Source organism: Pelecanus crispus, chromosome 6, assembly GCF_030463565.1.
Source record: "Pelecanus crispus isolate bPelCri1 chromosome 6, bPelCri1.pri, whole genome shotgun sequence".
Taxonomy (NCBI): Eukaryota; Metazoa; Chordata; class Aves; order Pelecaniformes; family Pelecanidae; genus Pelecanus; species Pelecanus crispus.
In genome coordinates this window covers 19517902-19532163 of record NC_134648.1, presented here as the reverse complement: position 1 = coordinate 19532163, position 14262 = coordinate 19517902, and the positions used below count along the sequence as shown (strand labels likewise).

At 42.6% G+C, this 14262-nt stretch overlaps 1 protein-coding gene across 1 annotated transcript in view; it reads left to right on the top strand.

Moving 5' to 3' along the window:
* The window catches only part of BRSK2 (BR serine/threonine kinase 2), a 334509-nt gene extending 321766 nt beyond the window's left edge, over positions 1 to 12743 (top strand). The window contains 3 exon segments of the mRNA XM_075712067.1: positions 11757 to 11821; positions 12467 to 12670; positions 12672 to 12743. Of these exon segments, the coding sequence (XP_075568182.1) occupies positions 11757 to 11821; positions 12467 to 12670; positions 12672 to 12743 (341 nt within the window).
* The last annotated feature ends 1519 nt before the right edge of the window (positions 12744 to 14262 follow it).

Genomic DNA, 14262 nt, shown 5'->3' with positions numbered 1-14262 from the left:
ACCCCAACTGTCTCAGCCTGTCCTTGTAGGAAAGGTGCTCCAGCCCATGGATCATTTTGGTGGCCCTCTGGACCCGCTCCAACAGTTCCATGTCCTTCTTGTGCTGAGGGCTCCAGAGCTGGATGCAGTACTCCAGGTGGGGTCTCACCAGAGCAGAGCAGAGGGGCAGAATCACCTCCCTCGACCTACTGGCCACGCTGCTTTTGATGCAGCCCAGGATATGGTTGGCTTTCTGGGCTGCGAGCGCCCATTGTTGGCTCATGTCCAGCTTTTCATCCACCAATACCCCCAAGTCCTTCTCCGCAGGGCTGCTCTCAATCCCTTCATCCCCCAGCCTGTATTGATATCGGGAGTTGCCCCATCCCAGGTGCAGGACCTTGCACTTGGCGTTGTTGAACCTCATGAGGTTCACACAGGCCCACCTCTCCAGCTTGTCCAGGTCCCTTTGGATGACATCTCATCCTTCAGGTGTGTCAACCGCACCACTCAGCTTGGTGTCATCTGCAAACTTGCTGAGGGTGCACTCAATCCCACTATGTCATTGATGAAGATATTAAACAGCACTGGTCCCAGTACGGACCCCTGAGGGACACCACTTGTCACCTGTCTCCATTTGGATATCGAGCCGTTGACCACTACCCTCTGGATGTGACCATCCAACCAATTCCTCATCCACCATACAAATCCACTCATCAAATCCATATCTCCCCAATGTAGAGAGAAGGATGCTGTGGGGACTGTGTGTCTTTACACACTTTACAGAAGGCTTTACAGAAGTCCAAGTAGATGACATCCATTGCTTTTCCCTTGTCCACTGATGCAGTCACTCCTTCATAGAAAGCCACTAGGTTGGTCAGGCAGGACTTGCCCTTGGTGAATCTGTGCTGGCTGTCTTGAATCACCTCCCTGTCTTCCACGTGCTTGAGCATAGCTTCTAGGAGGATCTGTTCCATGATCTTCCCAGGCACAGAGGTGAGGCTGACAGGTTGGTAGTTCCCAGGGTCCTCCTTTCTTCCCGTTTTAAATGGGAATGTTTCCCTTCTTCCAGTCACCGGGGACTTCACCTGACTGCCATGACTTTTCAAATGTTATGGAGAGTGGCTTGGCAACTACATCAGCCATTCCCTCAGGACTCTGGGATGCATCTCATCAGGTCTCATAGACTTATGTACATTCAGGTTCCTCAGGTGGTCTTGAACCTGATCTTCCCTTACAGTGGGACGGGCACTGTATTTCGGATGATCTCTTTCCCTTAAGTTGCAGCTTTGCTGGTGGGAGTTTTTCCTTTGCTCTGAAAGGAGCTCATTTGATTTCTTATTGAGTTTTCTGGGTTATACCATTTCTGATCTCCTCATGAAGGCTCATTTAAGTTGTAGGCAGACCTCCAGCTTCTTCTTGAAGGCATCAGACAGCAAATCCTCTTCTCCCTCAAGCCTTTGTTTCTTGCCTGGATCTGGCATTAACATCATACAAAAATACTGAAATGCTGATTCTACTGATTGCTTGCAAGTTAGTTGAGCTATACAGATAAGCAGCCAGTACTCTGCGTTCTCAGATAGAGAGCATTACTGCTTACTCCCAGTTCAGGCAGGCCCTCCAGCTGTCACACTGTCAGCATCAATCCAACAAGGGACAAAGAGGACAAGGTGAAGGCCAGCAGGGAGACTATTTTATGGCAGCTACAGCACAGACAGAGGACTTATATGTATGTCCAGAGAAGAGAAAGGATGGGTTATAGGGGTGTAACGGAGCTGCTTCCTTTAAATCATATTCCTGTTGGTGTGCTCACACACAACATAAGCAGTGGTGACTGCACCATGCTTGATTCCACCCTCCTGTATGAGTGAAGAGCTATTTCGTGTGCAGGATAGCTCAGCCACAATTCAGACAGGAGAGCAAAAGGGAACAATCCCAGCATTTAGCCTGTTATTGGCAAACTGTCCTCTGTGACTTTGAGGACAGGCACCCCCCTGCGAAGTTGACACAATGTTCATCTAGTAACAACAAACAGTGTAAGAAAAACTATACTATGTGGTTTTTTGACCTCGTCTTGTTCCATATTCTGAAAGTGAGCGCAGGGGGTAATTTTTGCAAAAGAGTTAACACCGGAGCAGGAAGAGATAATCAGATGTTTTATGCCTGGCTCAGCCATGTGAAAGCTCTGGTGGGAATGAGGAGTATCTTTTCACCCACTGTAAACCATTGAATGTTGTAATTAACAGCAAGGCAAATTTATTTAGTCCTTTAAATGCTATCTCATTTTCTGCTAGCAGTGGTCATCAATCTGAGAAGTGATTTTGCATATAGCCATTGGCATTGAAAAACAAGATTAATGTTGAACAGCAAGGTTATGTCATAGGAGGTGCCAATATCCAAATGACGTAACAGCTGCTGTATCAACCCTACCTGTGCACAACAGAAAACTGGTGCCAACTCTTAATATTTCATAACAGAAGAAAATAATTTGGCTCATAATAAAGTTGAAATGCACATTGGGATGGAATATTTTATTTTATGTTTCCACCCATTTGAGCAGGGGAATAGGCATTTCTATTGTCAGAAAGACTAAACTGGTTTCCATGATATCTTTCATATCTGTTCATAAGATTAAATTTACCTTGTAAAAATTAAAACCTTTACATTTAAAATGCAACTGTAACCTGAAAACTGCCTATAGGAGTGATACTTTCTAACTTAGCTGATCTATTTCTTGTGTGTATTCAGAGCCAAATCAGTTTTGTGACAAATAAGCTTTACCACTTTATGTGCTGCCGCTAGGCCTTATGACATCAACACAACTGTAAAAGAACGAGCTGGATTCTGTTTCTTTTGAGGCAGGATTGAGAGAACTGTTTACTACTATCTAATCTGGTATTTATGTCTATCTCACTGAAGAATAGGTTGTATAATTGACAATGAGGTTCTAATAGGTTCTGCAGAGCCTTTACATTAAAAAAAAAAAAATCAAGAAAATACACAAACTGGAAAGCCCTCCAGCTTCAACCACAAACCTGGGAATTAGAAAGCAAGTATCATTATAGATTAAGCACACTGGATCTGGGGCCATTGATAGAAGCCCATAGTGCCTTTTCAGTAGTCCTTGTTCAGAAAAGTCTGTCTTTACAAACTTTAATGATTTTAAGTCCTTTAAACAATGAGCTGCAAATTTCTTTCGGTGGTCAGCTCAGTAGTAAAGCTGGTATATAGCCTTTGATAGCTCCCCTTCCCAGCCATCCCGTTTTTTGGAGTCCTTTCACACAAGGATGTTTCACCAAGGTGCTGGCTGCTGGCAGAAAGCTCTGAAAAGCCTGCCTGGTTCTTGACTTTACCTTCTAAGAAGCCTATAAATTTTCCAGTCTCCACACTGTAGCTGTCTAGGGCTGAATTTTATTTCCAAGTAAGGCAATCTTTGCTTGTTGCTTTCCATCCCTCATGACTCTCAGGAAAGTCTTCAGTTACATCAGTAGCACTTCCATGGAACTGGGTGATGATAAGAGGAGGAAAAGGCTAGGACGTATAACTAGTGCAGCTCCAGTCAAATCATGTTATTGTGTTAGGCACTGCACAAATATACATTCCTGCAATGTCCTAGACCATAACCCTGTGACAACAGGCTGGCCAAAAGACCTCATGTTTATTCTTAAACATCCCATGTTGCCGCTTACAATCAAACCCTTGATTCCTGGCACCAGAGTTATGTTTAAAAAAAGCTTTATGGATCCTTGTGTGTACCAGTGGCTATCACCAAAATTACCTGATCAAAGCAGAAGCACAGCAAATCCACTTGCCTTTCTTATCTTTCTAATGTGTCTCACTCAAATCTCTTGCTTCCAGTGTTTAGGACTTGACATATCTTCCTATTCAGAGCCATCTGACCTTGTCCCCCATGGCCAATCATCCTCTATGCACACAGAGCAATTGTACTGCAGTAAAGGCTTCTCTTCATAGTTCCTTACTATCACAGTTTGATTCCTACAGATGCAAGCCCATGTCAATAGCATCCCAAGCTACTTGAGAAATTAGGAGACATTTTGTAGTTTAAAACTCGTTACATCATATTTGGGTTGCAATTGCAGCATGTAGCTTTGTGAGTGCTAATTTAGAGACTGTTGGTGTTACTAGGAGCAGCAAATATCTGGATTTGGTGCTCTTGGAAGGGATCCTGATCCATATTGGCATTAATTAGAGTAATCCTGCTTCTCACAAAGTAGCTATTTGATGGAAGAGGAGGTTGGTGATTTGTGTTTATAAAGTCATAACTGATGGCGGAAACACTGATGCTGAAACCTTCAGAAAAAAAAGAAGGTATGCTGCCCTCCCAGCTGAAAGGCTCTTCTCACCACTGTTACACTGTGAGGTAGTCAGAACAATATTTTTTTTATTAACATTTCTGAAAAATGTGCTGGCTACTGGTCTTTCTGAGCATGGCTGATTCTTCTGTCTAAATTGTAACCCAAATGAGAGATAAAAGGAGGAAGACCCACCTGAAAGAACACCTATTCATTCATAATGGGTGGATCATGATAAGTAAGATAAGTATTCAAGCCAGGTTTCCCAGTTATCCTTGCCCATTCTACTAGTATCCTTTGCTGTCCAAATGGACAGTTTGACTCCCCCCACACTGTAGCCATAACTCTTCATTCTAGTGTTGTGTTGGGGAGACATTTCTGTTCCAATTCCTGACTCGTGTTTTTGCACTGTAGAAGAAGGTAGCAACAGAAGTGGCAACTTGGCACTAAAGATGAATCCAGATGAAGTTAGCTACTTGGTACATGTCAGATGCTGGTTTGACAGCTATGGCTAGATTCTTACTGTCCAATACAAGATCTTTTCCTCTTTCTCTGTAATAATATCTAACGCAGAAAACACAGATATCTCTGTCTTAATTAAGATCACAGTACTTTATGACAGGCAATGCTTCAGGATACACCATATGAATATTTGCTTGCTGTACTAAGCTAAACTTGAGATGGCCTCCTCGGAAGATTAAATCATATTTTGAAGAGATTGATTCAGAGGAAATGAGGAGGCAACATTTCACCAGCATACACAGGTCGTTTCTCTCCTTAGGAACAGGTTGGAGAACTTAAAACCCACAAGATCATATTTGAACATCCATCTGGTAGGAAAGGACAAAATCATATTATTAAGTGCCAATACATTTCTGACATTTTTATAGAGAAAAAATTGGAATGAAGCAGCAGAAGTCTCTAAGAGAATGGGTAGCAGCAATACTATCATTTGATGTGGCTTTACGAGTGTAGGTCGTCAGCTTCCCCTCTCAGCACACACTTGTGCAGGCAGATTTTTGTAAAAGGACAGGCAGATACGAAGAATTCTTGGGCTGAGTCCTTTACCAGCCAATTTGCCAGAACAGCATGATTCCACAACAGAATCTGGCATCTCTTCATCCCACCACTATCCTTGCCTGCTCTTTCAGTGCCACCAGCTGTCCAAATGAAGGTATAATTCCCTCCTCTTGGTCATCATGTCTCCTTTTTTGAATGTTATGTGGTGGTGCTGGATTGGCCAGAGCTATTCATCAGTAGTGGACACGTTTGTTTTCTAACTAATTACTCATGCCTTAGCTCTGCAGAAGGTAGCAACAAGGAAATATGCCTCATCTATCTGGGTCTTTGCTGCCTGTGTTCACCATTCTCTAACTCATTACCCAAGAGCTACCTGTGTCAGTTATGTTGTCTGTGACAGGAGAGGCTGAACTGGAGCTCAGCTTCTCTGTGTGTGTATGCAAGAGAGAGAGACAATGTGCAAGACAGAGGCAGAATGGCCATCTGGATGCATCTGGCTAATCACAACTATCAGGCCACCCTCCTGCAGAGGAGACGGAATGTTTAGGGGAGTAAGAACAAGGATGGGTTATAGAGCATTTAAATGTCAGGTTGGTTGTTCGGATCTGCCCAGGTGTGTAGCGATTGAAAGTTACCATCATCTGCTGGTAGCATGGACACCTGTGCTAACAGTGTGTGATAATCTGAGTAGTTCCTACCAGCAGTCTGTTTCTGCAAACACTGTTTTCAGCTGGCATTTTTACTGGCAAAGTCTAAGGAGTCTGGAAAATAAGATCTGTTCTTACCTTTGGAAGTCACCTTTCCCAGCTGCAATTCAGGTGTCCTGCTAAGACACTAGAGTTGTTCTGTGGACTGTCTGTCTCCATTTTCTACTCCTAAACTGAAATGAAATCAAAACAACTGTCCTGTTAGGTAACTAACTGGGGAAAAAAATAAATGGGAAAACTTGTTCTGGTCAACCTGTTGTGACAATTTATGAATCCATTAAAAAAACACATCCATGTCTCTTGAAATGCTTTCTTGACTTCCTATATTTTTAGACAAATACCAGTCTTGGGATTTCTGCAGTTTTTTCAGCTCAAGTGAACTAGAATGGGTTTATAGACTAGGAGGAAGTTCTGTGTGATGGCCTCCAGCAAGACTTTGTGATGGCATTTCTGTCACCCTTCTCCACCCTTCCCTAGAGGGAAGACTCATACATCCAACCATTAAATGAGAAAAAAATTATTTCTGTAGTCTTCTTCAGTAGTCAGTGAGCTCATTGAGGCATCTCTCTGATTTGTATTTGTACAATGCCTAGGCTAGGGCCTCTTTAGTCTGGAGGAAGACCCCTACATAATATTACACCTAAACAAAGACGAATAGGCCACTTTTATCTTTCTGTCATCCCTTTCACTGCATATACTCTTGGAGTGGGTTCTATATTTTAAGTCTCCTGTTTTCAAAGGCAGAAGGGACTTTGCCAACAGAAACCAAGCAAGCAAGCAAAAAATGTCTAGTCTTAACAAAGAGGGCTAGAACTCTGTCGAAGTAGTGACATGGGTTTGAAAGGGAATGGATTATCACCCACCAAGAGAGTTTTTCAATGCTTTATGTGAAAGGAGTTGGATTTTTGTTATATCATTCACTGAAACCACAGCTGCTATCGAAATACAGAGCAAGCTAGGGATGAAACACATCCAAGACAAGGGGTTAAAGAGAAAGGAATGAGTATAGGAGGAAAACCTCAGTAGCAGAGGCAGGCAGAAGACAGTCAGAAAGGATGTGAAAGCAACAAGGGAAGGAATATGGGAAGTCAGGTTGACAAAGGATGTCTCTGTTTCCAGTGGAGACCTCTCTTTTCCCATTCACTTTCTCCAAAAGCCTAAGCTAAAGATGCAGAAACCCAAAATTTCTCAGGCTATACAGAAAGGAAAGGCAGAGGATAATCCCACAGATGGCATATTTGTTTTGTGCAACTTTGTGATCAGCACCACAAGGATTAGTACATTAAAAATACATAGACTTGAGAGAGATGGTTTCACAGAAGAAGGAAGTGCCTCAGGGATTGCTTCCATTAAGTCAATGGGAGTGTTGCTATTTGCTTCAATGCAAAAAGGACGAAGTCCGCATCTGACTGTCTTAAAATGTTACAAAACAGCAGGCTCTAATCAGTGACTGAAGCCTCCAGGCCTGTCCTGAAGGTGCTTGTTCACCACCTCCTGTTATTTTCCATGGAAGACTCTGAGGGTCTTTGCAAGGTCAGGGCAGAGTTTTTGCAAGGTCAGAGCAGGGTCTTCGCAAGGTGCATCCTTTCCTGGTGTCACTTCTGGTGCCTGGCGTGCATCACCTCATTTTCTCTTTCCTCTCTTACCTGGGTGCTCCACTTGCGCTTCTCAAACCTGTGACACCACTGGGGCCAGGTCAATGTCAGACAGACTTCCTAAGAACAGCAGGTGAAATACTGAGGACTGTGAGGTTTGACACAAGCCACCTGCCCAGCCTCCTTTTACATTTTTGTGTCTGTCTCCAGCCCTGTTTCTTCCTTTTAGTGCCTGTTGTATTCAAATGCATTCACAGTTTTGACTTCTTTTGTGATATTTGGTTGTGACAGTCCTGCACACAGGTGCCACAAAGTAGTGCCTTCTCCATAAATATATTTCTCTAGCACCCCTTCAATACATGACCCTTTCATAAGCTTCAGTGCTTGTTTTCAAACCCATTCTCCTTCCCCATCTTGCAGCATACAGCTCCTTGGTCTACCTCAAAAATGCACATATCCATCTCCTCCCAACAGATGTAAACCTAATGCTCTGAACCTCTCCTCCTTCCTCTGATCCTTCTCACGGTTTCTCACCCTCGCTACCCTTCATCCCTTCTTTGCTCTGTGTTGATGAATATTTGCTCTCAAGGGGAAAGAAGACCTTAGTTATGGATGCATGAAACACCAGGGAAATTTTGAAGAATCAGTGAGCCAAACCTTCATCCCTGTCCAGAGGAAATGGGATGTCATCTCACTTTCTGAAATGAGAGAGACAGGCTTTTTGAGGTCCCCAGATGGACTTACAGGTGTAAGATCCTATCACACATTTTGCACTGAATGCCAGGAGTGGAAGATTGCTGAAAAAGCTATTCTAATCCATCATCACCTGCATTTTCAAGTCTTGTTTTACTGGATGTGTAAGCCCAAAGGGAACAGAGAATTAAGAGGAGCAACACCACGCACCATTTTCATGCTTCCAGCATAGCTGACCTGGGTTTACATATCTCCAGACAAAAATGTGAGGACTCTTTGTCTATCCAAAGACCAGTATCTAGACCAACCCTTGTCTATCCAAAGACCAATATCTAGACCAGCCCAAGAGTGGGCTAACAAGCTGACATGTAGACAGCATCAGTGCAGTGATTGTCTGTATTGCTTGGTGTAGGATCAGTTCTCTCTTGACTGCAGGATAGGAGAGCATTATTACCTAGTATTTAATTACAAGTCCAGACACTACGAAAGGCAGGAAGGAGAGGGTTAGTGAAATGGCCTATTTTATTTTTCAGTAGCTCTCTTTAAACATCCCTAAGGATTTCTTACCTCCCATTAAAATTTTACCTGAAAATGCTGATTGTAAGGAATCCAGTAGTGATAAAGGCAAAGAAAAGCAGACTGTTAAATACTTTTGCTGCAATAAATCTCCAGGCACTTGAAAGCCAGTAGGGCATGGGGAGGAGAAAGGGTGGATGAAACAGGGGCTGCATATTTTAATAGGATGATTAAAAACCCTGTATCAGGACTCAGCAAATACAAGATATATAAATACAATTTTTAAAATGTTTTATTGCTCCATTATTGCAAGTTGTACTTTTGTATACTGTTCCTGTCTACGTGAAAACAAAAAACTTTCCCGATTCCTGCAGAGCCCTGCTTACTCTGCCCTCTTCTTTCCCTCTAACCTTGTTGAATAAACTGCTCAGCTGAGTAACTAGAGATATTCCCCTCCCCTTTTCTCCCAATCTAGCAGTCTTTCCCTCTCCAGCATTTTTTTCAGTGCTCTTTTTCATTCTCTCTGCTGACTCCATTTGCTTATGAAGATGAGGGGTCCAAAGCCACATAAGAACTAGATCTGCCCACATTCCTGCATTCAAGGCTGAGTGTTTGCTTTCTTTTTTTCTTTCTTTTCATTGAAAAAGAGTATCCACCTAAAAGAAGTAGAAATGAGTCTGAGCAGAGCATGAGCCCACATACCTAAAACAGTTTTAGGGACGCTTAGGGAAATGTCTGAAATAAAAGTCATAAATGTGGAGTAGATATCCCACTTCCAAAGCATGTGCATGCATGTGGAAGGAAGCAGGTAGAGCTCACAGAAGCCTGACCCCAGAACAACTGAGAGTTTGACAGCCCTTCTCTTCTTAGCCAGAAATTGAGATACGTGCTTTGCCTGGCTGTTTGTTTGGGCCCATCTCTAAGGCTTCAGTCAGTTAGGTGAATGATGCCCTTCCAGAAACTAATAGCCATTTGCTTGTGGGACTGGTGTAACAGAATGCACAGACAACCAAGGCCAGCAGTAAGTTAACCACAAAGCAGCAAGTAGAGGAAGACAAGGAATGAATTAGATTAATGAGATCCTTCACTGTATATGCCAGCCATTTGATTTTTCTCAATGCCTCTTAACATGCAGAGGAAAGCAGCAACTACCTGGTTAGCACGGGGCAGGGAAAAAAGAGTAACACATTCAGTTTTGCAGGGCACAAATGCTACGTACTTCCTCTTTCTTTGTATAAGAGCAGTTGATGTCTGTCTAGTGTTTTCCATTAGAGAATAAGAAAGCACTCAACAAGCTCTTCACACGTTACTGTGCACAGAAAGTACCTGCCTGCTGTAGTAACTGGTTTGCTTATGTTTGTAATGAAAGTGAAGGGAAATATAATATTACCAAACCACCAGTGTCCACCAACTGTGGATAAATGGCGATCTCTGCTATGAAGAAACCCCTTTGCTCCCAACTGCATGTTCCCACCTTGGGGACGCAAGGTTCCACTCTTCACAGCATACCACAGCATTGGAAGGCAGATACAAGTAGCCCATTTCCTTCTGGAAGCTGGCAAATGAAATTACTTAGGTGAGATAGAAATTATTTGAATTTGTTAGAACAATGGAGGCAACTGTCCCAATACTGAGAAAAGCATCATGGGGTTTTAATGATCACGAACAGGCATCACATCCATGGTGTATGTTAGATAAAAAAACACCTTCAATATCCATGTTCAGAGAACTTAGCGTGACCCCTCCTATGTCTGATCAGGATTAATCCCCAAATCCAAGAAAATTAAAAGGGACTAGAAATGCCCCCAAAAGGCTACCTTTCCAGTAGTATCTGGTCCCTTTCCCTTGGTAGCACCCCAGAGCCTTTCCTCAGGTATGGCCTTCCACACATCCTCTGACACAGGACTAGATAAACAGCTTACAACCTGCTGCCTGGAGGTCCAAATGGCATGAAAGATTGTATTCATGTGCACAGTGCCCAACCCATGTTAATACTGCAACCTGCTCTAATGAGATACCTGTTCTACTAGCATACAACCGTACATCCCTCCACTGAAGTGAACATCAATGTCATGGAGGCTGTATTGTAGAGAGAACATAAATTTAGGACAATGAGGAAGTAGTTCTTGATCCTGATAGGTCCCAGAAATAGTTAGCTGTATAACAGCTTGCTTCCACAATGCACTCAGCATCTTCATTTCCAGGTACCTGTTGTAAGAAGGATCTGAAGGTGCTTAGAAGCCTCTAAGTACAAGCCACAAACCACACACGCAGATGGCAATACTCACGTCAGCTGTAGCTCATTTTTCAAGTGCTGTTTCCCTTGGAGCACTCAGGTGCTTCAGGCTTAGTGACTGAAAGGTGAGCAAGGAGATACTCAGAAAGAAATAAAACGCAAGCAAAGAAAGCCTAATGCTCAGAGTAGCCAGAGAACTTAGCAAGGCTGCAAAGCAAAGCATCAATTGGCAACCACATACAAATACCCCATGTTCGTAACAGCAGCAGTAAAATGGGATTTGCATTACATTCACTGACACTTCAGTGCGGAGTGGCCAAGTGACTCCAAGTAATAGACTGAACTATTTCAGTCACACAGTATTGTGTCCTCCTGCTAGGTGAGACAGCAATGCTCCCCCACTCAGGAGAAAACCAGGACCTTCCCCCTAGGTGCTTTATGCTCCCAGCCTCTTTATTTCTGTAGGTGTCCCATCCTAAACACTCTTCCTCTTCCTGCTCATTGTCTTCATCCCCCACACACCCCCACGCACGTGGCTCTGGATCTCCTCATCATGTTCTTCTCGTTAAAAACCCCATTGTTCATTTGTTTGTTTGTTCTCTCTCTTTCTCTCCTCTTTTTCTCTCTCTTTCCCTCTCGTTTTTTTTTTTTTCTTTCTTTCTTTCTTTCTTTTTTTGTCTCCTCTGTTTTGTGTACCCAGGCAGCCCATTGAGTAACTTCTTTGACGTAATTAAACAACTTTTTTCAGACGAGAAGAACGGGCAGGTGAGCCACCCCCCCGGCACGCCAACCAAGCATAGCGCAAACAGCAAGCGGAGCGATTCCGGTTCTAATGACTATGGGTCTAGAGGAGACAATAAGTACCCTGCTGGCAAAGACAAGGCAAAGATGGTCTCATCAGTCGGCCTACAAGACCAACCTTAAATAAACACATAAAAAATTAAATAACTTAGAAAAAACAAAAAAGCAAGAAAGAATGAAAGAATATTCCTTAGCAAGCTAGCCTCTAAACTAGAAGGATGTATATACCTTGCCACAACAGTACAAAACTGTCTATAGACAAATTTTGTATGAAGGAATGACTGTATATATATACATATATATATTTATATATGATATATAATATATATCTCAGAAACAAACACAAAAACAAACGAATGAAAGAATTAAAAGAAAAGAAAGAAAAGAAAAGGTAGCACAGATGACAAACCCAGTTCACCAGATCTTGGGTTGTGGTTTTTTCGATTATTTTTTTTTTCCTCCCTTTTTTTGAATGTTTTGCTTTTTTCCTCCTTCCTAATTTTTTGGGTTTTTTATTATTATTTTTTGTTTTCTTTTCTTTTGTTTCTTGTTCTGTTCATGCTCTCTCTGTGTTTCTGACGACACCACTTGTTTCCGCTCTGCTACCAGGAATTATCCCGAAAAGTTAACATGTCAGCCACGGCTTCACCTTCTGTGCTCTGCGGACACTTGTTGACGGAAGGCAACCGATGTAGACTGTCCAAGGACCAGTCCTGTTTGAGGTTCCCAGCCTCCCCTCTCCCTTCAGGAAGTGGGTTTCTCCCCCACTTCTCCCCAAACACCTCCCCAATGCACGCCTTTTTTTCCCCCCCCCGCCTCTCTTTTTCTTTTTTGGTGCTCCACAAGAGAGATCTGCTCAGTTATGGGATTGCAGAGTCTGGGCTGAAAGGAGGTTGCAAATTGTTGGAGTGAAACCTTTACCCTTGGCAACTTCTGTCCGCGCAGGTGAACTCAGCCTGGAGGGGGAGGGTGCGGGGAAGGAGATGGGTGTAGCGGGAGTGCAGTGTTTCATGAATCCAGAGCGCATTCTCATCAGAAACCAGCCAGGAGCAGCTCAAAACTAAGCGTTGAACCAAGACAATATTGGGGAGCTTCATCACAGGATTTTCTTAACCTTCTTTTTCTCCCCACCACCTTTTCCTTTTCTTTTGCCCCCTTTTTAATATATACATGTATATATGTGTGTATATTTTTATATAAATATACATACATAGCTACATATATATACAAAATAATTGGTTTTTTTTATACTGTATCATTTTGCTTTTTGACCTGCTGGAAGGGGAAAGGAGTAAACTTAGGAGGGAGAGGGGGTTCAATGAATAAACACATACAAACAAAACATTAAAACTTAGGGAAAAGGCAACTTCTGGTAGCAAAGAAGAGGGACAAGACTCTGCCAAGGACTGTCTCTCCCGCCACCAGGCACAGTTGCCGCTGCTGCTACTGCTGCTCCTCCTTCGACACCTTCCTCCCCACCTGTCAACTCCCTGCCACTGTGCCACCGCGCTGGGACCTTCTTCGACCAGCTGGATCCTCCACCACACCCTGCATTTAGAGGCAATTGTTGTGTTGCTAGTGCTGCATTGATATCAGTATTATTATTTCTTTAAGTTACCAGTTTCATTTGTTGGCTTGGGTGATTTTTTCTTAAAAAAAAAAAAAAACCACAGAAAAAAAAAGAAGATGAAGAGGAGGAAGAAAAGAGACTTATCTTGGGTTTTATTTCCTCTGTGTGTGTGTGTGCAAATCACTGGCACTTAGTTCATCAGAGCAAGACAAGGTGGAGTCAGGGCAATGGGAGACTTAATCACGAAGCTACTGTAAACTTTAAAAATTACTGCAAGATATTTTTATAAAGTTTTTGGTTTGGTTTGGTTTTTTTTTTTTTTGAAGGGGAGGAGGGTGGGATTGGGTGGATGGGGACCTTTTTTTTTGTGTGTTTCAGTTATTAGGTCTTGGTTATTTATATATACATATATATATATTTAAAAAAATAAGCTGTTAGATATATCTTCTGTTTAATAACTGTGTAGAGGCAACATTGATTCTTATTTATTTTGGGGAGGAGGGGGAAAAAAGACACAGAAACCCCATAAGTGTTCATTTTGTGACTTTGAGAAAGAAGAATCGCCGCCTTTTTTCCTCCTCCTCGAGAGTTATGTGACCAAGTGTAACTTATTCTGGCCCAAGCTCAAAGGTTAAACAAAAAAAAATGTGGTTTTACGCGTGGAAGACAAAACACAGTGAGAAGTACTTCTTGACTGAGATTTTAAGAATGTAGGCTTAGCATTAGTGTTCAGCTCTTTTATGACCTTCGATTGCTGCTCGTTGGGTTCCTATGGGTGTATGTTGTATCGCAAGATTTTTTTTTTTTAATGATAATGTTGGATGAGTTCTTTTTT